The 21,427-nt window shown below is 46.5% G+C and overlaps 1 protein-coding gene across 1 annotated transcript in view; it reads right to left on the bottom strand.

Annotated features, from left to right (window-relative positions):
• Nucleotides 1–5,604: 5,604 nt before the first annotated feature.
• LOC142586227 (uncharacterized) overlaps nucleotides 5,605–21,427 on the bottom strand; it is a 27,418-nt gene continuing 11,595 nt past the window's right edge. The window contains exons 3-7 of the mRNA XM_075697478.1: nucleotides 21,370–21,417; nucleotides 17,771–17,917; nucleotides 14,324–14,452; nucleotides 5,699–5,737; nucleotides 5,605–5,610 (exon numbers count right to left, since the gene is read on the bottom strand). Of these exons, the coding sequence (XP_075553593.1) occupies nucleotides 5,605–5,610; nucleotides 5,699–5,737; nucleotides 14,324–14,452; nucleotides 17,771–17,917; nucleotides 21,370–21,417 (369 nt within the window). The remainder of the gene's footprint in view (nucleotides 5,611–5,698; nucleotides 5,738–14,323; nucleotides 14,453–17,770; nucleotides 17,918–21,369; nucleotides 21,418–21,427) is intronic.

Genomic DNA, 21,427 nt, shown 5'->3' with positions numbered 1-21,427 from the left:
AACGTAACCTCCAATAGGCACTGCAGCAGAATGCTTTGCAAAGCCCGAGGTAGCATACTTCTGTATTCATGCCGTGCTCAGGTGAACGTGTACGGCGGTTAACTACGCCTATCATTAAATACTCTGGATGCGAAATGAAAGTCTGTTTTCTTTCCAATGTAATTTAGGCAAAATTACATTCTGATGAGCCAGTTAGTATTGCATATCGCGATCTATAGCACCAAACGGGGCACCAAAGACGACAGGTGACCTACCAAACAATGCGAGCTGGTTAGTTGGTATGAATCAAAAGCAACTATGCCTATCCTGTGCTCTCGTCTTGTATTCTCGTTTGCGTAACACAGCTACGACCAACAAAGCGATGATGAAGACGTGAGCGCGACGTGGATATGATAAGAAGCACCACGACCCACCAGTGTAGTGCATGGAAGGAGTAGCTTACTCTGTTCTATTTCAGGCGCGGAATAATGTATAGGACCTGTTAAGCAGATGACATAATTGCTGATAGTTTACAGGAACCCGGCCACCACGTCGGCAAGCTGGCAATCACCGGGTATCTTGACACACACTGCGTGCGCTTGAGCTAAACAGTAGAACGCAAAATTCCGTGATCTGTCGATCTATTACCTTGTGAAAAAAAAGTGTAACTAGGTCGTCGCTGAAGAACTTTCAACTCCTAGGCTGCCACTTGGCTCTTACCTTTTCTATGGTCGTGTTGTCCATGTACTTCTCATATTCGGCCAGCAGCTGGGACCTCATGGCTTCGTTCGTGGTGTTGTCGTACACCTGCTGGGCGCACGCTTGAACCACGTGGAAGTTCTGCAGCTCCCACTGGCGACGGTAAAGAAAACGTAGATTAGGTTAAGGCAAACAAAAATTGGCGGGGCGGTCTGGATGATCACTTCAATAAATTTCAATGCCTGAAGAGCAATCACGTAATCAGAGTTATGACTGTTGTAAGTTGTGGTGGTACGGCAAGGTTGTGTTCTAATGCGATCAGCATTGTAAGCCTACTAAACCACGTAGGTGTGCTGCTACCTAACCGCTATCGCATGATTCTATTCCATGAATGAAATTTATGCGGGCGTAACGCGTCACTATAAGTTTTCGCCTGTAAAATGCGCGGCATCTACCCTTACATTTCGTCATACAGCACACAGAACACAAACGCAGCGACTATTTCCGTACAGTCGACAAGTGTCCGGACTAAAGCTTAAAGTCTCCCTTCAGTGCCAAAGGGGCGGGGGGGGGGGGGGCTCCTTAGGCGGCAACCAGTATAGCGCGCGCACCCACCGCCACACATACACACATGCACATATGTATATATTCTTCAAGGCGGTACGTCGCCTTGAAGAAGACAAGTGCACTTGTGGAAACGTTGGCTCCTGCATTCACCTTGTTCACGTTTTGCTCATCGTCTTGAATTTCCATCTCCCGCATTCCCCGTGTTTTCCCAGCATAGGGGCTAGTATTTGTAGCTCCTCATTGAATGAAAGAAGCAATGATTAAACAGAAATTAAAGTGTATCAAAAAACTATGCCCGAGAAGAAGGGAAACTGAGGGGCTTGAATGCTGTTAATCAATACCATAAAAAGCCAACAGAAAATAAAGCCAAGCAAAGTATCGATGAAATGAGCTGCTGTGGCTGAAATTGAAGTAGAGAAAGGAACGAAGCGGGGGGGAGGGAAGAACAGAAATTAATGTGGACGAAAAAGCAGCATACCACCGGTGGTATCCGAACCTACAACTTCCGCATAGCGCGAGCTTTGCACTATGAATTGTACTACGGCGACGGCTATCAATTTATAAAGTGATGCAGAGATCAAGAAATTGCGGCAATAGAGGAGGCAAATAAGACATAAAGCACGTACGGAAAAGAATTGCAGTTTCGCTCGAAAGGCTTAGAATTGATTGCGATAGCGAAGTACTAAACAGCTATAAGAAGCTAGGTTAGAAGTTTTGTCGGCCGTAGAAATTTCTGTAAACATTCGCTTACTAAATAAATTACCAAGCATGGTGTCGCGCATACATGCAAACGCGAACTCATCTTACTCGATGATCGCGGTAACTTGCTGTTGGAACAATGGCGTGATGATGAGCGGCAGCAGTGGCGAACGAACGTCTCACGCTGCCTCTAGCTATAATCGGTCCCCGAAGCTTGAGATTACACGAATTCGCACACTAGGCGCGAGGTACTACTGGTAATAAAACCAGCTCCAGCGCTTGTCGAATTGGTGCCGCTGTACTGCCGCTGACCAGCCGGGGGGGGGGGGGGGGGGAGAACACTTCCCTAAAATATAAGGGGGGGGGGAGGGGCGGGCCCCCTTGATTAAGTACTGCGGTGTACCATACACGATACCATTTTCAAAGTCATTTCGTCAGAGTATTGTGCTCTCGCGTTGAGAGGAGTTCATAATGAACTACGCAAATTAGACCGTGAGGCACGTACCCGCTACTTATGCAGGCTTTTCCGAAATCTGTGCATCCTCACTGCACTACAAGAATGCAAAAGCGGCGACCGGCCGCCCACTTTACGCACATCACGACACATCGGCCTATGGCTATAGCTAGCCCATCTGAAGCTTATGAGAACAAACACGTATGTTGGTCGTGGCTCGAGGAATCGTTTTGCGTTAACGAACACGTCTCGAGTGGCCCTGCACTGCGGACGGGTGACGAGACACAGCGCGCCGTCGAGCAGACCAACAGCAGAGAACGTCGTTAGCGTTTCGATGCAGTGAGTGAGGTCTCAGGTATCATAGTTCTCACTGAAAGTGAAGCTGCACGGAAATAAAGTTATATGGTAGCCGCCGTGCGGTGCCGAACCGTACGCGCCTATGCGTGTGGCTAGTGCGGTGACCGGGCCTATGTAAGACCACCAGCGGTTTGATGTGCTCGGTATGATACGTTCTCATGTCGGGCCTTGTTCAATATCTCCGGATTTAAAGTATCCCTTCAGTGGCTGGCGACCAGATACCGCGCGGGCACGGAGGCTGGTCTGCGGCCGATATTGAGTTTAATATTTGACATGTTCCTAGGGGTGGGCAGCGCAACTCGGAGGAACGACAAAATGAAGTACACGATACGAGCACAGATTAACAATTGGTTTAATTTAGTTGTTAATTCAATTTAATATTGAGTTTGATGTGTGTCGTAAGAGGGCCTTCCTAATGAATAAATGCGATTCTATGTGGTAGTAGGTTTGGTCACTACTAGAAACAGCTCACAGAAGTTGTGTTTGGGACGTTCACTGTTTGTTTACATTACTGGTGATGAAAAAGACAATTTCAAGCAATGTTGTCGAGCGCACTTGCTCTAGAAATAAACAAATCCGTATTGGTGTTCTACAAATAAATATATTATTTTTTGTGTAATTTGGACATTAATTTGATTTGCCAATTCAATCAAGCACTTAAAAGAATTGGCATTTTCGAAACGTTCTTTTTTAAATAACTTGGAAAGATAAAATGTTAAAGATATGTGAACTCAAAGCAAAGAAGTCTAGCTGCAACACAGTACATTAGTTGTCTTGCTTCATTGACAACTTCTGGCGCTACAATAATATATCTTATGGTTTCTCATCTACTTACCTACGCAAATGAACAAATGCGACCGTCTTTGGGAGAAAGAGAGACTACAATAATGGTTGCTCACAATTATTGCATAAAAGGCAACGTGTCGCGACACAATAAACAAATTATGCTCCTAACTTTTACCGGATGGGGTAGAGTAGTCTCGGGAGGTTGTAGTACAGAGTTGTTGTAACCGAACAAGATGTAGTTCATGCTCACAACTTTGACTTTGCATGCTCATTGGCCATACCTTTCAGGGGACTGACAACCGGTTTTTAAGGTCTCATCTTTTTTATGGCGCAACGCAAAGCTCACACTCGGCAGTGTTTACATCTGCAGCAGCTACTTGCAAAAGCGCGTGGACATTTAGTGAGCAGAATTTTTCGATCTGAGCAGCCTCTAAAAAAAGAAGAGTTGCTCCTCCAGCAACACTGAGAAGTGAGAGCGATGTCAATAGCCCGCCGAGCAAATTATGAAAGCCGTCCATCGTTAGGCTTTCACAGGAGTGAGTAACTGTTGTTAACCACCTACATTTTGATCTTTCAATCACTTTTGAAAATAAATAGCTGGTGCAATAAGTCCGTGTTGTTGTACGGACATTTCTTATATTTGAACCGCGCTTTTCCCTCAGGTATATGCCTACGTCATGGATGGCTGGCCCCTATTGTCGTAGTTCTGTCAATAGACGAGCCAAGCCAACTCATCGGAAACGAAGGCGTAAACAGCGCAACTTTCCTGCTCACTAAAAACGAAGGCCTATGTGCATACTGTAAGTCAGGAAAAACTGATAATAATAAAAAGTATAATGCATTTCGATAGTAATAAACAGACCAGTAACCGCATACACTAGTAGAAGGTCACGTGGTGGATCTCTTATGCAGCTTCATGTTTTTGCCACGTGGGGTGCCGAAGATCATTTTTCGCGACTTTTAGTGGTGGATTAAAAATATACATCCATGTTGAATGAGAAAAACATGACTCGTTTTAGCCAATACGGTAGTGGATAATTTCATCAGCAGGGTTACCTCGATTCATGTTCTGAGCGGTTGTCTCTCCCTTTAACCCATTTGATCTTGGCGGCAGTTACTATTCTGTTAGAAAGATGGGCTAAATTATGCGCCGTAGATGAAACACATAACGCCCGGAGCCCTTCAATACGTGAACTACGGCAAAGACAGTAAGTATTTGCCCAGTCAATTTTTACTTTGGCTGCAATTACGAAATACATTCCTAAATTTAGTATATATGTAAACACGGTCGCTCAATTCACTGAGTTCCCCGATGACACCGGATAAACCTACTACAATCCTCGCATATCGCTTAACGATATTGAGAAAACGAGGGGAGAATGATATTTTGCTGATCTCATGGTAGGTCCTTAACATTTACCTAATGCCGGGATATACTAGAGCTCAGGTGCTCCTATGAATAAATGGGAGCGAGGAACTTCTTTTTCTTGGTGCCCAGTGCACGAAGCGTGGAGAATTTTGTTGTCTTTAAAAGAAATGAAAACATCCTAAGTACAGGAAGTGGATTTGCACTTTATTTCAAGATCTTTAGAAAATATTTCGAAAATTGTAAAAATAAAAGAAAAGCAAAAGCAACCGCAACGCCACCACGACCAACAAAAAGAAACGCAAATATCGACATTACAACTCTGCAGCTCAGCAACAAAACAACATCACCATTGTGCGATATTATTTCTCTTTATTAGGTAATTGTTATGCAATTATAACACTGGTTATTGCCATGGAGCCCATATTTGTTTGCCCAGAAATATCCCACGTTTGTCGTTAACAATGAACTGTCCAAGCAGTTCAAAACTTCATTTATGCCGTTCACTATAATTAGATTTTTACGCTCTACTGCAATATGTATGTATATATATAACTGCTCGAGCATATTTTATGACGGTACTTCCACTTCTAGTTTAATAGCGATATCGGCGTTGGGTCCAGCCATGAGCTGACTCTAAACACACTCAATGGTCATCCAACAATGCCTCTTAATATTTCGGAATGGTACATATAGTTTATCCCTGGAAATAGAACTTACAAAAGATAGTGACAATTGAGGTAGATTGATATTTGTATGTTTGTGAGTAATGCGCCGGATGTATTGCTTACCTGTCCTTTAGTCGTCTCGAGGTAGACGCACGTGTGTATCTGCAACAGCAAAACAAAGGAAATTTGCAATGCATGGTCTTGTACTACGCGCACAGTGTCGCAGTAAGTAATTCATCCAAATACATCAGGCAAATGTGTTTTCAGCTACACGATAACTTTCCTAGCCCGTGTAGGTCCACGGTGCAAGCACACCAACAATCCAGCAGCTGCGCTTCTCTTCCCCTCGTATACCATGAGCGCTAGTTTATTCCGCAGAGAGGCAGCTAAACCTGTGCGCCGACGGCGACATCGCTCGCGGCACAAGCACCAGCGTCCCAACAGTGCACCCGGACTGCAGAATCTGGAGGCGCCACCGGCACCTCGCACCTTGCCTGCACCACCGTTGCCACAGCCAGCAAGCGCATAGAATGACCAGGCGACCACTGCTGGATTTTCAAGGTCGTCTGGAGTGTTCCCAGAGATTGGGCCCCTGAAGCATGGCTCTGAGGTTGCCTTGCCTTCCCTGCCGTTGATAGGTTCCCACAAGGTTCGTGCGCATAAAGATTATACGGTATGCCTTGCTGACAACCAGCTTGATGGAGTGAAGGTACAGACCATGCTTCTACAGCTGGTGAATACCACGCGTGATCTGCTTTCTGTTGTACGCACACCATTAGCGTTGGCTGCATCGTAGCACTCTTGTATCATGCCAGACAAGTGGAGGGCCAGTAGCATCATGGCTCCTTTAAAGCCTGGCAGGTCAGCCCGTGCCATATTATCCTACAGACCCATTGCCCTAGGAAGCTGTGTGGGCAACATCATGGAAAGAATGGTGTGGACGAAAGTGGAATGGTTTCTTGAAAGGTACGATCTCTAGCCAGACAGGCTGACGGGCTTTCGCGAAGGGACATCCTCCACTGACAGCGTGCTCAACTTCGTTTCCACCGTGATTGACTTGGTTTCCACTGTCAAACAAGAAAGAAACGTCGACGCTTGTCAGGAGCACTCCTTATGGACGACAAAGGCGCATAGAACAATGCACAACATAACGCCATTTTCGATTCAGTTGAGGAACTAGGAATTTGAGGCAGAATGTTTCAATGCATCACGAACTAACTTGCAGGCCGTACCGTCCTTATGGCGACGATGAATGGCAGACCCTTCACCATCAAGTCGGTCACGGCCTACCTCAAGGAGGCGTTCTCAGTCCCACCCTTTCCAATATAACCCTCATTTAACTTGTTGATATAGTACCAGAAACTGTCAAAATGAGCCTTTCCACTGACAGTATCTGCACATGGACTTCAGGTGTTTCCCGACCACAATTTCGTACAAGACTGCAAACATACAGCGCCTGCCACTTCAATGTTTCACAGCGAAGCTCTTTATGAATAGGATCCCGGGATTTCTTTGTGGCGTAACGCCGAGAGAAAAATATCATCAATGGCTCATACTCCCAAACGCAATGGCTCATACCACCATAAGGCAGAGGCTACACACATTCAGGAAAGTGAAGCGAACAGTGCACACATTCTTCGGAATCACGCATACAAGAAACAGAACAGCGTCCGTTTCAATAGAGAAAAAGCTCAAAACAATAATCCGAACCACATAATTGATGAGGTGCTCCTGCACCTACATGCAGTGCCAAGCACGTAGTGCTCCCCGCATAAATTTCCCGACAAAGATTGCTGTTGCGCAAGCTGCCATGGCGACGGCAGCTTGACTGCAGCATACGAAGCAAGGACTGACGTAACTACACTTTCATACGTAAAAGAAGAACCAGCCTAGCAATTGATTTGCGTTACGACCGTCCTATGGGAAGGACACGTGTAGTGAGCACTCCTGAAGAGCAGAGTCCACACGAGGCGCGGCGAATTTTTTTCATGTCTGGTCCACTCTTCGTAGGTGCACGAAGAAGCGGCGCTAGCCAAGTTGCAGGCCGTCGAAACGTCTTAGGCTAATAATTAGGTAAAGTGCATATGAATGTAGCCATGTGTGAATAATTTCTACCTACGTCTCAATGGGTAATCGTTATAGTTGCTGTGCACAGCTTCGCTGCCCAATCATCTTTTCAGCTTGGACTGGAGGCCATTTTTTTGCTTCAGCGAGGTCTGCAATCGGCGACTGTGAAGTGTGCAGCGGTTGCGCTTACGCGCAAAGCGACGCACCGATATCAGATTACAGTTGACGACACACCCATACGTAATGTCATCTGTAATGCATCACAGATTTTTAGGTGTCATTGAGCTAAACTTGTCCTAGTCTAACCACGTTAACATGCTCAAGTCTAAGCTAAACAGGTTCGTACACATGCTGAGATACGTGGCAGGAATGAAATGGGGCGCATCAGAGCGATCATTGCTCTAATTGTATGAGGCACTTTTCGCAGGCTACCTACAATAAAGCTTACCGATCGTTACAAACATTTGTCCTTCCTGTCTACGTATACTGCAGAGCTTACCAGCTCAAGCATTGCGAATATGTCTAGGACTGCCACGCTGCACCTAAACCAAGGACACTATTGCTGAAGCACGCGTGTGCCAAATAGACGTTTACTTCCCTTGCAAACGTCTAATACTGCACCTTCGACAGTTGACCCGCCACGAACGTCATCCGCTTTTGACGATTCACATTTCGCGTCCAGAAAGCTCTTTTTCTCAATCTATCAGCTTCTGTTCCCGTGAAACTAGCGAGCGTACACGAGCATGGACTTTATCAAGACCTGTGGCGCATCTGTCTATTCCGGGAGTTACTAAAGAAGCCACGTATGCACTCTTGCGGTCTTAGGAAATTTGCCCTATCCCATATTTCTGCATAATATGCCACTTCCATGCACATACTATACAGAGTGTTTTCATGTAACTTAAACCAAGGATTTAAAAAAAAACAGTGGTTAACTGCAGCTGAATAAAACCAACCACATATTATCTGCCGTCATTTGGCACATCTGAGAGTATTTTCATAGTCCTAATAATTAGTGAATTAACTACTCGTAAGATCAGTTATGCAAAATTTCTAATATTCGCTTTAAGCCCAAGTTCTTTTTGGTAAGTCGTAGAGGGGATTCTGAAAGCACCGATCCAATTTTTATGGCAACGCACATGCTGCATGGTGATTTTTTTCCGCGTTTAAGAAAAGCCCGCAAAATATGAAACAAGACAAGCTGACTACGCTCATGCGAGATCGTATTGCAACGCGCCTAACAGTGCTAAAAAAAAAAAGAAGAACCATGCGCGTGGACTGTTCGCTTACAAGAGATTGCGACACGTCTTTTCCGTGTGCTGCCGTGGAAGGTGCTGATGCACCGTGAAGCTTATGCCTCGAGCCGTGGACGCTCACTTCGCCACGGTCCGCGCGCACGGTTCTTTCGCTCGAAGAATGGGTGAGAGCGCTGCAATACGATAGCGCATTAGCACAGTCACGCGTTTCTTATTGCGACAGCAATTATTTGGACACTCCAGGCGCACATCTGCTGTTGTCATTGCCGTCGCCGTGATGTTCCGTATAAAGGTCAAGGGCGATAACGTCGTCCCGGCGTGCCGTATGTTGTATGTGATAATGAAAGCGTGCGAGGGTGAGCTGACCATGGCAGCTCAATATTGCACGTGCAGGGATGAAAAGGGGAGAGAAAGCACGCCGTCTTCCATCGCATGCAAGGCGCAGGGGGGGGCATTCTAATATGGCAGCTGCTGCGTATGGCGCGGCCGCGCAGGCCCTGCCCTGAAACCTGCCTTGAAAGCGAGCTGGGAAAGGCACAGAGTGCACTGAGTCCTTATAGCTTCGTCTGCGTTATGTTTTCGCCGGTTAGTTCGCACTGAAGCGAGAGGCAGCACGACGGCCAATTCGCTCACTGCTGCTGCCGCGCTTCCTCACTACAGCGTTTCGACAGCGAGTTTCCGCGCTCATCGAGCGAGATGCGTTCATTATTGCTTGTGCACGCGTGAAACCGTGCTTGCTAATTTAGTTAGTAAGCAGATGTTTACAAGTTTATACTGCCGATAAAACTGGTATCCTTACTTCGTATAGCTGTATACTAATTTGCTATCACAATCGACACTTTGTCTTCCGGGCAAAACGGCGTCTTTTTTTCATATTTCACGGGCTTCGTTTAAATGCTGAAAGGAGATCACCATGCAGCATGCCACAGAAAATTGGATCGGTCTCTCCTGAACCCCCTCTACAACGTAAAGAAACGCACTTGGCCGTAAAGTGTATATTAAAAATTTTGATATGATTTGAGTTAAGATTGACATCAGTGAATTAAGTAATTAAGCGGAATATAAAAAAAATATATGTTGAGAAGGACCACATGACGGCAAACTGTCAGGCGTTCATTTCACCGAACTGCGGTTGAACACATTTTTGAAATATCTAGTTTAATTTACATGCAGCACCCTGTATACTGACGGATCAGTGTCTCAGACTACTTCTACAGGGGCATCCGTAATTTCATACTTGACAATTTCGAAGTGTTTTCGACTAGACCACCAGAGTGCAGCAAAGCCTGCGTATTGTAGCAATCCGTGAAGAAGTCCATTTTATATGGAATCACCCGCCTAAAGTATGGACTATATTTCGCGACGCAGAACCAGCGCGGGAAGTGTTTAATTCTGCCCTTAAACGAGGACCTTATTATTGCCTTGCTATAGGTGTGGTGGAACTACACGATTCGGCCCTGAGAGAGAGAGAGAGAGAGAGAGAGAGAGAGAGAGAGAGAGAGAGAGAGAGACATTTTTCATGATAGAAAGCTGAGATGTCTGCCTTAATCAATGTTCTGACCTGCCACTCGGCGTTGGGGGAAGGGGAAAGGGTGTAGAAAAAAATCGAGAGGACGTTGGTTATGAGAATGGAGATAGTGGTGAGAATCTTGCACGCTCCAAGCCTCTTCAAAGTCTCTTGTCCAATCCGCTCTCATACAGAAATTTCTTGAGAGCCTTCAGACTATCAGGCTGACGACGATGATCAAGCGAAGGCCCGAACAGAACCTTTTCAGCTAATGGTACAACGGCAAATTGTGAAAATATATCTGTTAACGATTTTCTCTGTACATCAAATCGTGGGCAGATGCACAAGAGGTGTTCTATCGCCTCAGGAATACCGCATTTATCACAATTCTGACTGTCCGCCCGGCCGATAAGATGTAGATATCGCCGCGTGAAGGCCACGACTAGCCGCCCTGAGAATTGGCCATCGTATATAGCATTTCGATAGATTCCAAAGCACTGTGGTTTATATGAAAATGAGCTGTCCAATGAGGAGACAAATATGGCCAACAATAATACCACGCAAGTGTCCATCCCGTTTATTCGACTGGACACTAATGTTCCAGGGTACACACTAGTGTACGAGAACGCTATAACGTGCTGGGCGCTGCCGACTCCCCGTACGGACGCCTTCACGTATTCGACCCAAACATACTACTGAAAATACCAACCGAAAGAAGTGATGTGAGCTTGCTTCACAGGTTACCACTAAGCGCGGCATTCACTCGGCGATACCTACACCTTACTTGCCGCGCAGACAGGCCGGACTGCGAGTAGTGCCAGGCACCCGAAACAACAGAACACGTCTTGTTCATTTGCCCATGATGTTCTGGGCAATCATTGGTGTAACATTTGCTCAAGTATACCAATAAGCCTTTGACTGAAGAGGTCCTATTGGTACCTGGTCGGATTCCTTTGGGCGTGATGTTGTAAAAACTGTAATCAAATGTTCGCACGAGATTCATATAGGTTTACGTCTTCGATGAGTCTTTGCTGTTCAAGTTCACTCACCGCCATCTTCACCTTCATGAACAACACCTCTCTCCCTCTCTCATTTTTTTACTCACGTTTCCCTTCCACAATGCTCAGTAGCAGATATTCAGGCCGACCTCGCAGTTTTTGTACCAAAATAAATATCTCTCTCTCGCTTTATTCTTTCAGCAAGCAGTCGACCCAGCGTTTCAGCTTCCCACCACTTTCTCGCCCTGGTCCTGGACTACAGCCTTTTATAACGCGGCAAGGTTAATGTGTTCGTCAGGTCCTCAATCACAACTTTCCGTAGTAAGAAAGCCTTCGTTGGCGAGGAGCCCAGGATTGACTGTCAGCGTGTTGTGTTGATGATCAGATTAAAACAACACTTTATCATAAAATGCGTGCATCTATCGACGTTGCCGCTACTATAGATTTGGATAAATCGGTCTCTTTCCCTAAAGAAACCTAAAGTTTATAGATCTGCCGAAGTTTCCGTAGGGTTGGAAACACTGTTTTAAACGCACACCAGGTGAGTTTATTTGACACCCCTCCACCCGGAGACTGCAGCGACTTAAGCACCACGTTTTGACAGGCTACCATAAAGGACGAGACATGAACCTTTGAACAACATTAACAAAAAAGAGCATGAACAACTATATAGCTAACAGCGTGTTCCTTTCGGCTACTTGACACATATCGTCCAACAGGATAACTGCGAAGAGCGCGACAGTAAACAAAAAAAAAAAAGACAAAGGACAGCGCTCTGTCATATGCCTCCTGCACCTCTTTGTCTTGTGTCGTGCTTTTAGCATTTCTCCTGTTTGACAATGCAGCCAAACTCCACAGTTTTGGATATCTTGCTTTATATCGCTGACAGCGCAAATGCGACCCTGCTTTTATTGCTGGGTGAAAATCTCTTTATGACGCCGTGACAACAGATCACGTGTAAGCAGCCAACTGGAGAAAACAAAAAGGATAAACTAGCTAGAAAAAGATATTACGAAACAAAGGCTATCACATCGTTTTATCAGAGCTTGCGTGAAAGTCTAGCATTTTGGAGTCGGCGATATTGACAGCTTCACTCTTAAAAGATTTGCAACCCTTGGGGCATATCTTGTCCCACAACAATAATCTTCATCGGTCTTACCCGCATTTGCTTTCTTTAACGCTGCCAGCCCGGTACTTCGAAGTGACGAACGGCTTGCGCGTTATCAGAGTGACACAGCACACTCGAAAGGAAAGTAGCAAGCGCCGAGTTTTCAAGAAAGGAAACACAAGCAAGGCAGATGATGATTATCGTTCTAGGACAAACATGTACCCCAAAGGGTGCAACCATTTTAAGAGTGTTCCTTATGCACAATTCGCCAACTGGGTCGATATGTTCAGCTACTACAATTAAGCTGATAAAGTCGTTCTTGTACCTCATATTTTCATAAAATAGCAAGAAGCCTTATTAAGCATTGTGCGGGACCAGCACACCTGAGGCTGAAGTGCGGAAAGCCGTCATGTGGCACTTCGTTAACCTTGCTGATGTGTTCTGTTAACCATTCGTTATTGCATATAATGGTGCCGCCAGCGTAGTTGTTCCTTCTGTACATCGGAACGCAGTAAATAACAAATGTTATGCCGTCTAAAAACATTGTTTTATGCTTTTTTGCAAACTCTGCTCTCGACGCTCTTGCCGGATTTGCCTTCTTACAAAGGAAAGGTTTCCTAGCTTCTTGGACGCTAAAAAGACAACCCTCACGTTTACACAGTGTGCTATTTTCTTTAGGTTGTGTGAGAGCTGATGGATGTAAGCAATAACGACTATACTTGTTTTCAATCACAAATGATGCGATCTCATGTTTCAGATTGGCCCTGTTTTGAGCGTTTATTCTGGAGCTGCCCTTCTACTACTGATACAAATACGTGGCTTGTAGAGCCTGCATTTTTTTGTTTCTCATGCGTTTCTTGAGCCGTAGAAGAAAAAGAATAATGACACTGCGGTAAACCTCAGTAGCCTACGATTTGCTACCCTACCTTGTGGGGGGGGGGCGTAGACAGAGTGAGAGAGAAGGGAAGAAGGAAAGGCAGGGAGGTTAAGTAAACAAGGACAGGAGAAAGACACATGCGGACACAAGAAGCCACACCCCTCAATCGAAGACGTTCACTGTAAGACAGCGGTTCTACTGAGATATAAAAAAGTGCATGCTTTCAAAGCCTTGTGGCCTGAAAGTAGTCGTCTAGATGAGGGCACTGAGTATCATTTTCGAAATCCGCGTTCATGTGCCTGAGGCGTTAACACAACGAAAGCTATCGTCGCTATATCTAACCGTAGACACCGGCATAAATGATGGTGGATTGTTTTACAACTGCGAATGCATGGGCACCGCCATCAGTCTGTCTAATGATGCTGATAGCACTGCATTGACAGCTTACAACGCTTCCGGTAAACGTTCTACACAAACTGCAGTTTGCAAGCGCTGTTCTACCATGGCGGAGGTGTCAGTGGTCGAACTCTGCTCCGCGCTAAACTTGCACCATTCCATTCAGATGAAGGCAGGTTTCCGCACACACGTGAGCGACAAGCTACATAGGTGTGCTTGCCGATTATGCCGCAGCTGGGTTGGTTTGAGGCAATTGAAGGCTGTGGCTTTTGCCGGGCCGATGATGTTAGCCGTGACATGTAGTGGGCTCCACCGGAGGATTTTGTATGGTCTCCTGTAGGGAGGGTGCAGAAATTTACGGACGCGATCGCATCGAACAAAAATACGCGTGCACGTAGACAAGTCGTCGCTGACTGAAACCACAAGAGGTGCGGTAGGGCTTGTATAACACGTGTAATTTTTCATGGTGTTGCTTCACGGCGAAGTCATGAGAATTCCGGCGGGCGTTAGAAGTGAAATGAAGATTTCAGAGGGCTTACCTGAACGTAAAGGCTGAGATTCCCGTTTTCGAGCGCAGAGTCGAGTGTCTCCTGTAGCTCCTCGGGGTCGAGTCCGGGGAGTAGCTTTCTCTGGCATTCGGGCAGGAGCTGACGGTACTCGCGCTGTTCCTGCAGAAAACGAGGGACTCTGCGGTGGCACAGCCTAGGAAGAGATCACTGAAGGCCATACAACTACCGGGCAGCCGTTATCTTCCTTAGGCCTGATTCAGACAGACGTCATCCGTACCTTCACTGTCACGGCACAGGCGTCTGCCATGAAAGAGCAGAGTTTTTACTTCGCTGCTTTATCTTAACGAACAATGACACGGCGGCGACGTTTGGTGATGCTATTAACATCGCCGGCGTCCCGTTTTTGAGGGTAAACCGGCTAGTAAACTCTCCCTCCTGACGGGCGCCGTTGCGCTGACTGGACGGGGCGGATGATGGCTGTGTGAACCAAGGCTGACGCCAGCCATGGTGACTGGCGACAGAATCACGTAACAAAAGGGGATCACGTGGCCTCGATTTCGACAAAGTATGCCGCTGCTGATACTCAGCTGCATCAATTCCACCTACGACCAGCTCGGCTGGAAGGCTTGAAAATGATTGCGGTGCATTGCCGCTGAATCCGGCCAGGCTCGCTCTCGCAGTGAATTCCGCCGACGTGATGCGGTGTGTGAATTCGCCTTTCAACAGCTGTTTCTTTCTTACTCTTTTTTTAGATCACTTGTCGCGGATTTGGCGCCCAATCGCAACAGCTGATGTTTTGTGGCGGAAAAGGCGATAATGGCGGTGAAACGAAATTTCTCTGCACATATCTAAGAGGGCTCGTATTTTGTAACGTTACATTTAAAGGAAATGTGGGGTTTTACATGCCAGAATCATCTTATGATTAAGCGGCGCACCGTTTTGGAGGGAATTGTAGATTAATTTTGACCAACTGTGGGCAGTCCAACGGGCCAGCGACGTGGCTGAGAGGCCACGTCGCGGGCCTCTAGAAACTTGCGGGCCGCTCCCAAGTCCGGACAGAAAGGACGGACTTGGGAGCGGCCCGCTACGTGCTACTGCACGTTCCGATGGACATCAATAAAGTTTTTCCATTAATCTATCCATCCACCTGGGGAACTTTTACATGCAGAAATATAGGTCCAAGAGCGTTTTCACATTTCGCTCCAGTCGAAATGCGGCTTCCATGGCGGGGATTCGAGGAGGTGACCTAGTGTTTAGCAACGCAACGCCATTGCTACTAAGCTACTATGGCGGCCAACATTACCCTTTATTTGACTTGCTTTGTATCTGATCACGTGGTGGTGCGCCTAGTGGCCGATTATGGTAATAGCGGCAGCGCTGCGACGTGGGAGTCATGTCCTAGCATATAACGAAGGACGAAGGGAACGGAAAGTGAACTAGGATGTTCAAAAATATGGTCCCTGCTAAGCCGACACCTTCTATGAAAAAAGAGCTGCAGAAGTATTCACTTGCCTCTATGTGCAGCAGGTATTCATGCATGCAGGTTTCCAACTGGAACAAAATAAGACGAAGTTGTTATTTACTCTCTTGTGCAAATCTTGACCGGGGCTAGGAAAACTGCGCTAGTGGTGGTGAATCAATGAGGGACTTGCATAATGCCGACAACCCTGTTTTGCGGTCAGGCGACGTTGGTTTTCAGCCTTCATATCGAGGAGTGCACACGTGCGGGCTCTGCTAGTCGGTCACCTCGACCGCCACCTGCCTGTATATATTTAGCTGTTTCTCCAACGTTGCTACTGAAATTTTACATGTCTAACAACAACTGCCTTCCGTTATGAAAGCAGTGTGCCTGCACGCACAATTACGGTCGTAAGGGTTCATTAATGCTCAAAATTCGTTACGGTGTTCAATGCGAAGACTTCACTTGTGAACTCGGCGGTGTCACAGCCGCGCCCACTGTTCGTGCCTATTTAAGAGTAATTGTAACATTTCAATATAGAGGGAATTTCATTCACCAGATATTTAAAGGAATGCGTATAGCTTTTTTACGCGAATGAGCTAGCCGTCCTAATGAACGGAGTCACTCGCCTAAAACCGCGTAGGCAAGAAGCGCCCCTTTTGTTGAGCCGAGGATGATGTGCCGGACCGCGGTTGCCGCCAAAGCTGATCCGATGATGTGGCCGAATGCTCGAGCATTTGCGAAGCCACTTCGACCTTGCTGGATCACGAGCGCGCAAGAATGCCGCACGAACACATATACATCGCACCACTCGGCGTCTCTTAATTTTCGTGTAGTTTTATCTGATGGAATCCGTAATAACGCAAGATTCGAAAAAAGTTGTAGCTTTTGCGGCCAAGGCCCCCCGTCGGCACTTTCTCTTTGTAGCAGTAAACGATGCCCTCGTGGGGATACGCGGGAGCATGCCAAGACATTTAGCCTTTCACGTTGCTGGAAACCAAACTTGCGTTCGCAGGGATATGTTATGCGGTAAACACCGTGCGCGCAGCCAACAAACTTTCTACGCGCGTCCTTGCGCTTGGCCGCTTGTCTACCCTACACGGTGGCGGCGGAAATCAAACTTGCGCACACGGTTGTCGGCAATACCCAAGAGGTCTACATTCGAAACCACCGTTGTCTGCACGAAAATAAAGGAACAGCATGACAGCATAAAACATGTTGTTGGGCTAGGTGGTTCATTTTTCTGGACCAGAATTGTGGTGCACCACTGAGAATTCAGACGGTAAAAACAATATACATGTAGATGGCTTCGCAGCAATGAATACAAGGTCTATAATGAAAGCCATGGCGACGTAGTTTAGTGTAATTGACGGCCTTAGTTATAGATGTATAGTCAACTAAGATCTAGACTAGGTTCATTATTGCAGAAGCGCCTCTGTCAGGAGTGAAAGTGAGGGTTGGCAAGGAACCGCCGTGCAGACTGCAGCGGAGATTTTTTGTTTGGTATGACGGTAACAAAACTGTCATATACAAGAATAACTGAAGATATTACGCCACCTTCAACCTCACCATCCTTGTCTGAGTCAACCCTTTTCATCTTTTGAAGAATAAACGCGAATAGAAAACACATTTTGGTACAATCGCCTCTGCGGCTGGTGCTCCGAGTTGTGACAATTTGCATATTGCCTGAGCGAGGGAAAACAGCATTTCATGAATCGCAACGGCATTCGTGCACATGGACGTCTGCAATGTCTTGCAATGTCTGGGGCTGTGCTGAACCAGCACGACATCTCCACTCCTCATAGCAGAGAGCACAAAAACAGTGACAAATACAGCCCGTTATTACCAACCACTAGAGAGTCTATTTTTTTTTATATCTTCCGTGTCATTGCTTTGACTTGTCATCGCACTTCACTGGCTTGATTAATGCGGTATTCTCTTCAAGACGGCGAAGCTTATCGATATAAACGCTTTCAAAGAGTGTAGTGTGGTTGAAGACAATCCTTCGCAACGCTCACCTTCTGCCTGAGGTCAGTGTGTCGCCTCGTGAGGGCGTTGGCCTCCTTGGCGGCTCGGCGAAATGCGTCGGCCCTGTCGGCCTCCGGCGTGTCTGGGAGCGCCTCGCGGAGGCACAGCGCATGCTTTGACTCCAGGTCAAGCTGCTCCTGTAAGTGCGGAAGCACCTCTACCGAATGCATTACCTGATCTTTTTTTTTTTGGACATGGGAATGCTTTTCTTATATCAAGCCCCAAAAAGCCGTTATAAGCTTTGAATTGGGCTGAAGAGGAAGCTTTACTTCGGCCACAATTATAATTTTCCTATTCAAGTACACCTGAAACGCCGAAGAGTGATAAATTCGAAGGAAAGGCAGGGAGGTTAAGCAGAAGCTATCTCCGGTTGGCTACCCTGTACTGGGGAAGAGAAAAATGAGTATGAAAGCGCTCTCCTCAATAGAAAACCGCACAAGCAATTTGAATGAAATTCGTTGCCTTTAAAAGAAAATTCAAAGTTCTGCGGACTGTAGGAAGCGGAATTTCGATTTAGAACCAGCGTTTCTTTTACAAAATTTGCTTCGACACGATCCTAAGTACTTTAAAGAAATTGTCGGCGAGTGAATTCAAAAAAAAAAAAAAAGAGGCAGGAAGGCAGCGAAACTTATACATCGGTACCTCTGCGCCAAAAACTGCATTTGTTAGAGAAGATTAAGGGCACAAAGTTAATATAGAAGCTTGCTGATTGCGCAAAATTGTTGCACTGCTTACGACGGTTTGGCTAAAGTCTTATGCACAAGTTAAGAATATATTTTGGGGTAATGCATAATACCTCATTCTTGTGCGCTTCAGATGTTTCTATAAGTGCAGGCACAGCATTGTGAAATCATCTTTGTAGTCTAGCTGAGTTACGGAATTCAAACTAGGTGCTATTATTTTTGTTTAAATATGGCGATAATGAAAAAAATGAGCAATATAAGCTTAGAGTGTCCCCCCGCCCCCCCCCCCCCCCAAAAGAAGAAAAAAATCTGTTTTTTGCAGTTAAGAGAATTTCAGCTTCACTTTCAAAAGCAAACACGCATAATCAAATTCAACGCTGTGGATTCTGCAATAAACGATTCCCCCGTTTCTATGTATTTACATAGAAGGTACCTATGTAAAGCAACCTCTTGGCGTGTCCTTGAGCCTAACTTCCACAGTAAATCGCGTACGAGCTAACAAGTCAGCGGCACAAGTATCGCCAGGGGCGTCAGCTCCGGTGACGTGTGCCTGTGCGCCCTCTTTGGGATTGTGCCTTCGTGCTACAATAAGCCCTTAAGTATCGCCATGCTCGAATCTCCTCGCGTGGGGCTTCTGGCGCTCGTGAAGATCGAGCTATTACAGCCTCTCAGGTGACCGCTGTATATCCCTGGTACTGATCCGTAAGAGCGTCTTCGCTCCGTCACGTTAAGCTATGCAGTGAATACGTAGAGCAGAGCAAGGCTGGTGACCAAAATGTTGTTTTACAGCGAACAAAGATAAGCATGGGATTTTTTTTAAAGTCGGAACTTGCTAAATAAACGAAACACATTAAACACCATTGCAAATAACTAAGCTTTATTCTGAATTACAAAATCCACAATTTTTTGCCGCCGTGCGCACTTATCGCACTTATAATGCCGAGGCGCCGAGTACGTCCTGTGTTCCTGCATGTGAGCAGCAACCCTTCTTACCAGGTATACAGCGGCCATCACACGAAATAATCTGGGTATACCCACACTCTTCCGGTATTTCACCTACATTTCCTCCCTCAATTTCATTAAATTGGGGAAGAAACGTAAAGCTCACTTCGTTTTTTTTTTCTCTCGGAATTTCAGCGCATTCTCAACTCCTTCAATTTGTGTCCAACAATTCAAAGCACTTCATTCGACGGAAGATATTTCAAAATTCCGTTTCGTTTATACGAGGTTTGAATTCTCGTCTTTCATTCGTAGTGACCATCCGTAGAGCCGTTACGCAAATGCTGCTGACATCGGAGGCGCGCCGATATTAGGCGTCGGGTTTGGGGAGGGTTTGGTTCGACGAAATACACATCTCAGGTCCCAGCATTTGTGCAGGTATCCGTGCTGGAAGCGATTACGCAAAATCTTCAACCGAATTATGGGACAGACACCTGTGAAACTTCGTGAAAGTGGTTCAGTCATATTCTGGCCCTATCGGAGAAAATTTGCAATAATTTGACTGAGAATATTCTGTTGTCGCAGGCGACAAAAAACAAAGATGAAGTCATTTTTGAATATCGTGCGATGTCATTTAAATCCGACATGCAGCATCAGCGTGCAAGCCCACCACATGAAGTTACACCTTCATCTCAACTTGTTTAGGCAAAGAAAAACAGTTTCTACCACACCAAATAGGGGCATGGTAAATTTGTCAAGTTTACGGAGACGCTGTTTTCAGCATCTAACCGTACCACTAAAATGTTTGTAGAGCGCAGCTCTTAGGTACCCGTTCCTGCGGCGAGCGTCGGCGTCTGCATAACCGGGCGAACGAGCACAGAGGAGGATGAAAGAGCCAACGCGGAGCAAAGCGAGGAACAAAAGACGCGAGGAGGAAAGCGGAGGAGGAGGGCATAGCAAAAGCATGGGAAGCAAAGCGTAGTGTGCCGACGATGACTACGAGATGGCACAAGAGTAGCGCGCGTCGTCGGGGAGGTCTGTCTGCGGCGGCTTCTGTGAATCGCGCCTGCGCGCCATCCACGCGCTGCCTTTCGCGATCTCCAGACTAGCGAGGCAGTGGCGCCACACACCGCACCATTTGCGACGTGCCGCACGAAACAGCTGCCCGCGCCAGCCAATATATTACGAAATGGAAAAAACATGTAGAGCTCCGCTCAAAATTCGCATTAGGGAGCATCGTAATGGTCGGTAAATTTTTTAAAGCGAAAGCTTTACTGGCCGCGAACTTGCGATTTCCCCATGGCCGTGCTCCGAGGAGGCACATGACGTCAAATCGCGTTCCTCTTCACCCCGCGTTCCTCGTCGTTGCGTTCGCCTCCACTCGCTTCGCCAGCTGCGTCGCATGCCTGATAACATGTCGGAGGATTGAAAAGGAGAGCTCACGTGTGCCGCAACCACAGTTGAGGTGGCTGTGTGGACGGCGACAATTCTGATAAGGAGGAGGAGGCCTGGTGTTCACATCGGAACGAGATGAACAGGAAACGAATCGCCCAGGAAACAGACGAACAGCGCGCCGAACGACTGGCTAAACGCCGCAACATAGCTAGGCATTCAGACTAACCTGGACTTGCGATCAAGATTAACCAAGGCTAACCATGCAATGCCTTAGCTTTCGCTACGTATATCCTGGCATAGCCGAGCTAAGCCACTCCCAATTTTTTCTTCACATTCCTGATGTAGCAGTCGGTAATAAGCCCATACTTGAATACATAATATATGCTGAGCAGTCTTCCGTTCGCAGATGACGACGAAAAGCCGCGTTTAAATGAGACAACAGCGGAAACTGCGCTTTTTCGTTGAACTTTCAGTTACTCTACCTGTAGGGCAGCCGACCGGGCGACACCTTGGTTAGCCTGCCTGCCTTTCCTTCTTTATATATATGTCTTTCATTGGAAACATTGGCTTACCTCATCGGCGTCTGGAAACATTACGCTGTCCGCTATGCACCTTCGCACCTGAAAGAAA

Source organism: Dermacentor variabilis, chromosome 6 (assembly GCF_050947875.1).
Source record: "Dermacentor variabilis isolate Ectoservices chromosome 6, ASM5094787v1, whole genome shotgun sequence".
In the NCBI taxonomy this organism is placed as follows: Eukaryota; Metazoa; Arthropoda; class Arachnida; order Ixodida; family Ixodidae; genus Dermacentor; species Dermacentor variabilis.
This window is presented reverse-complemented; position numbering and strand designations above follow the sequence as displayed.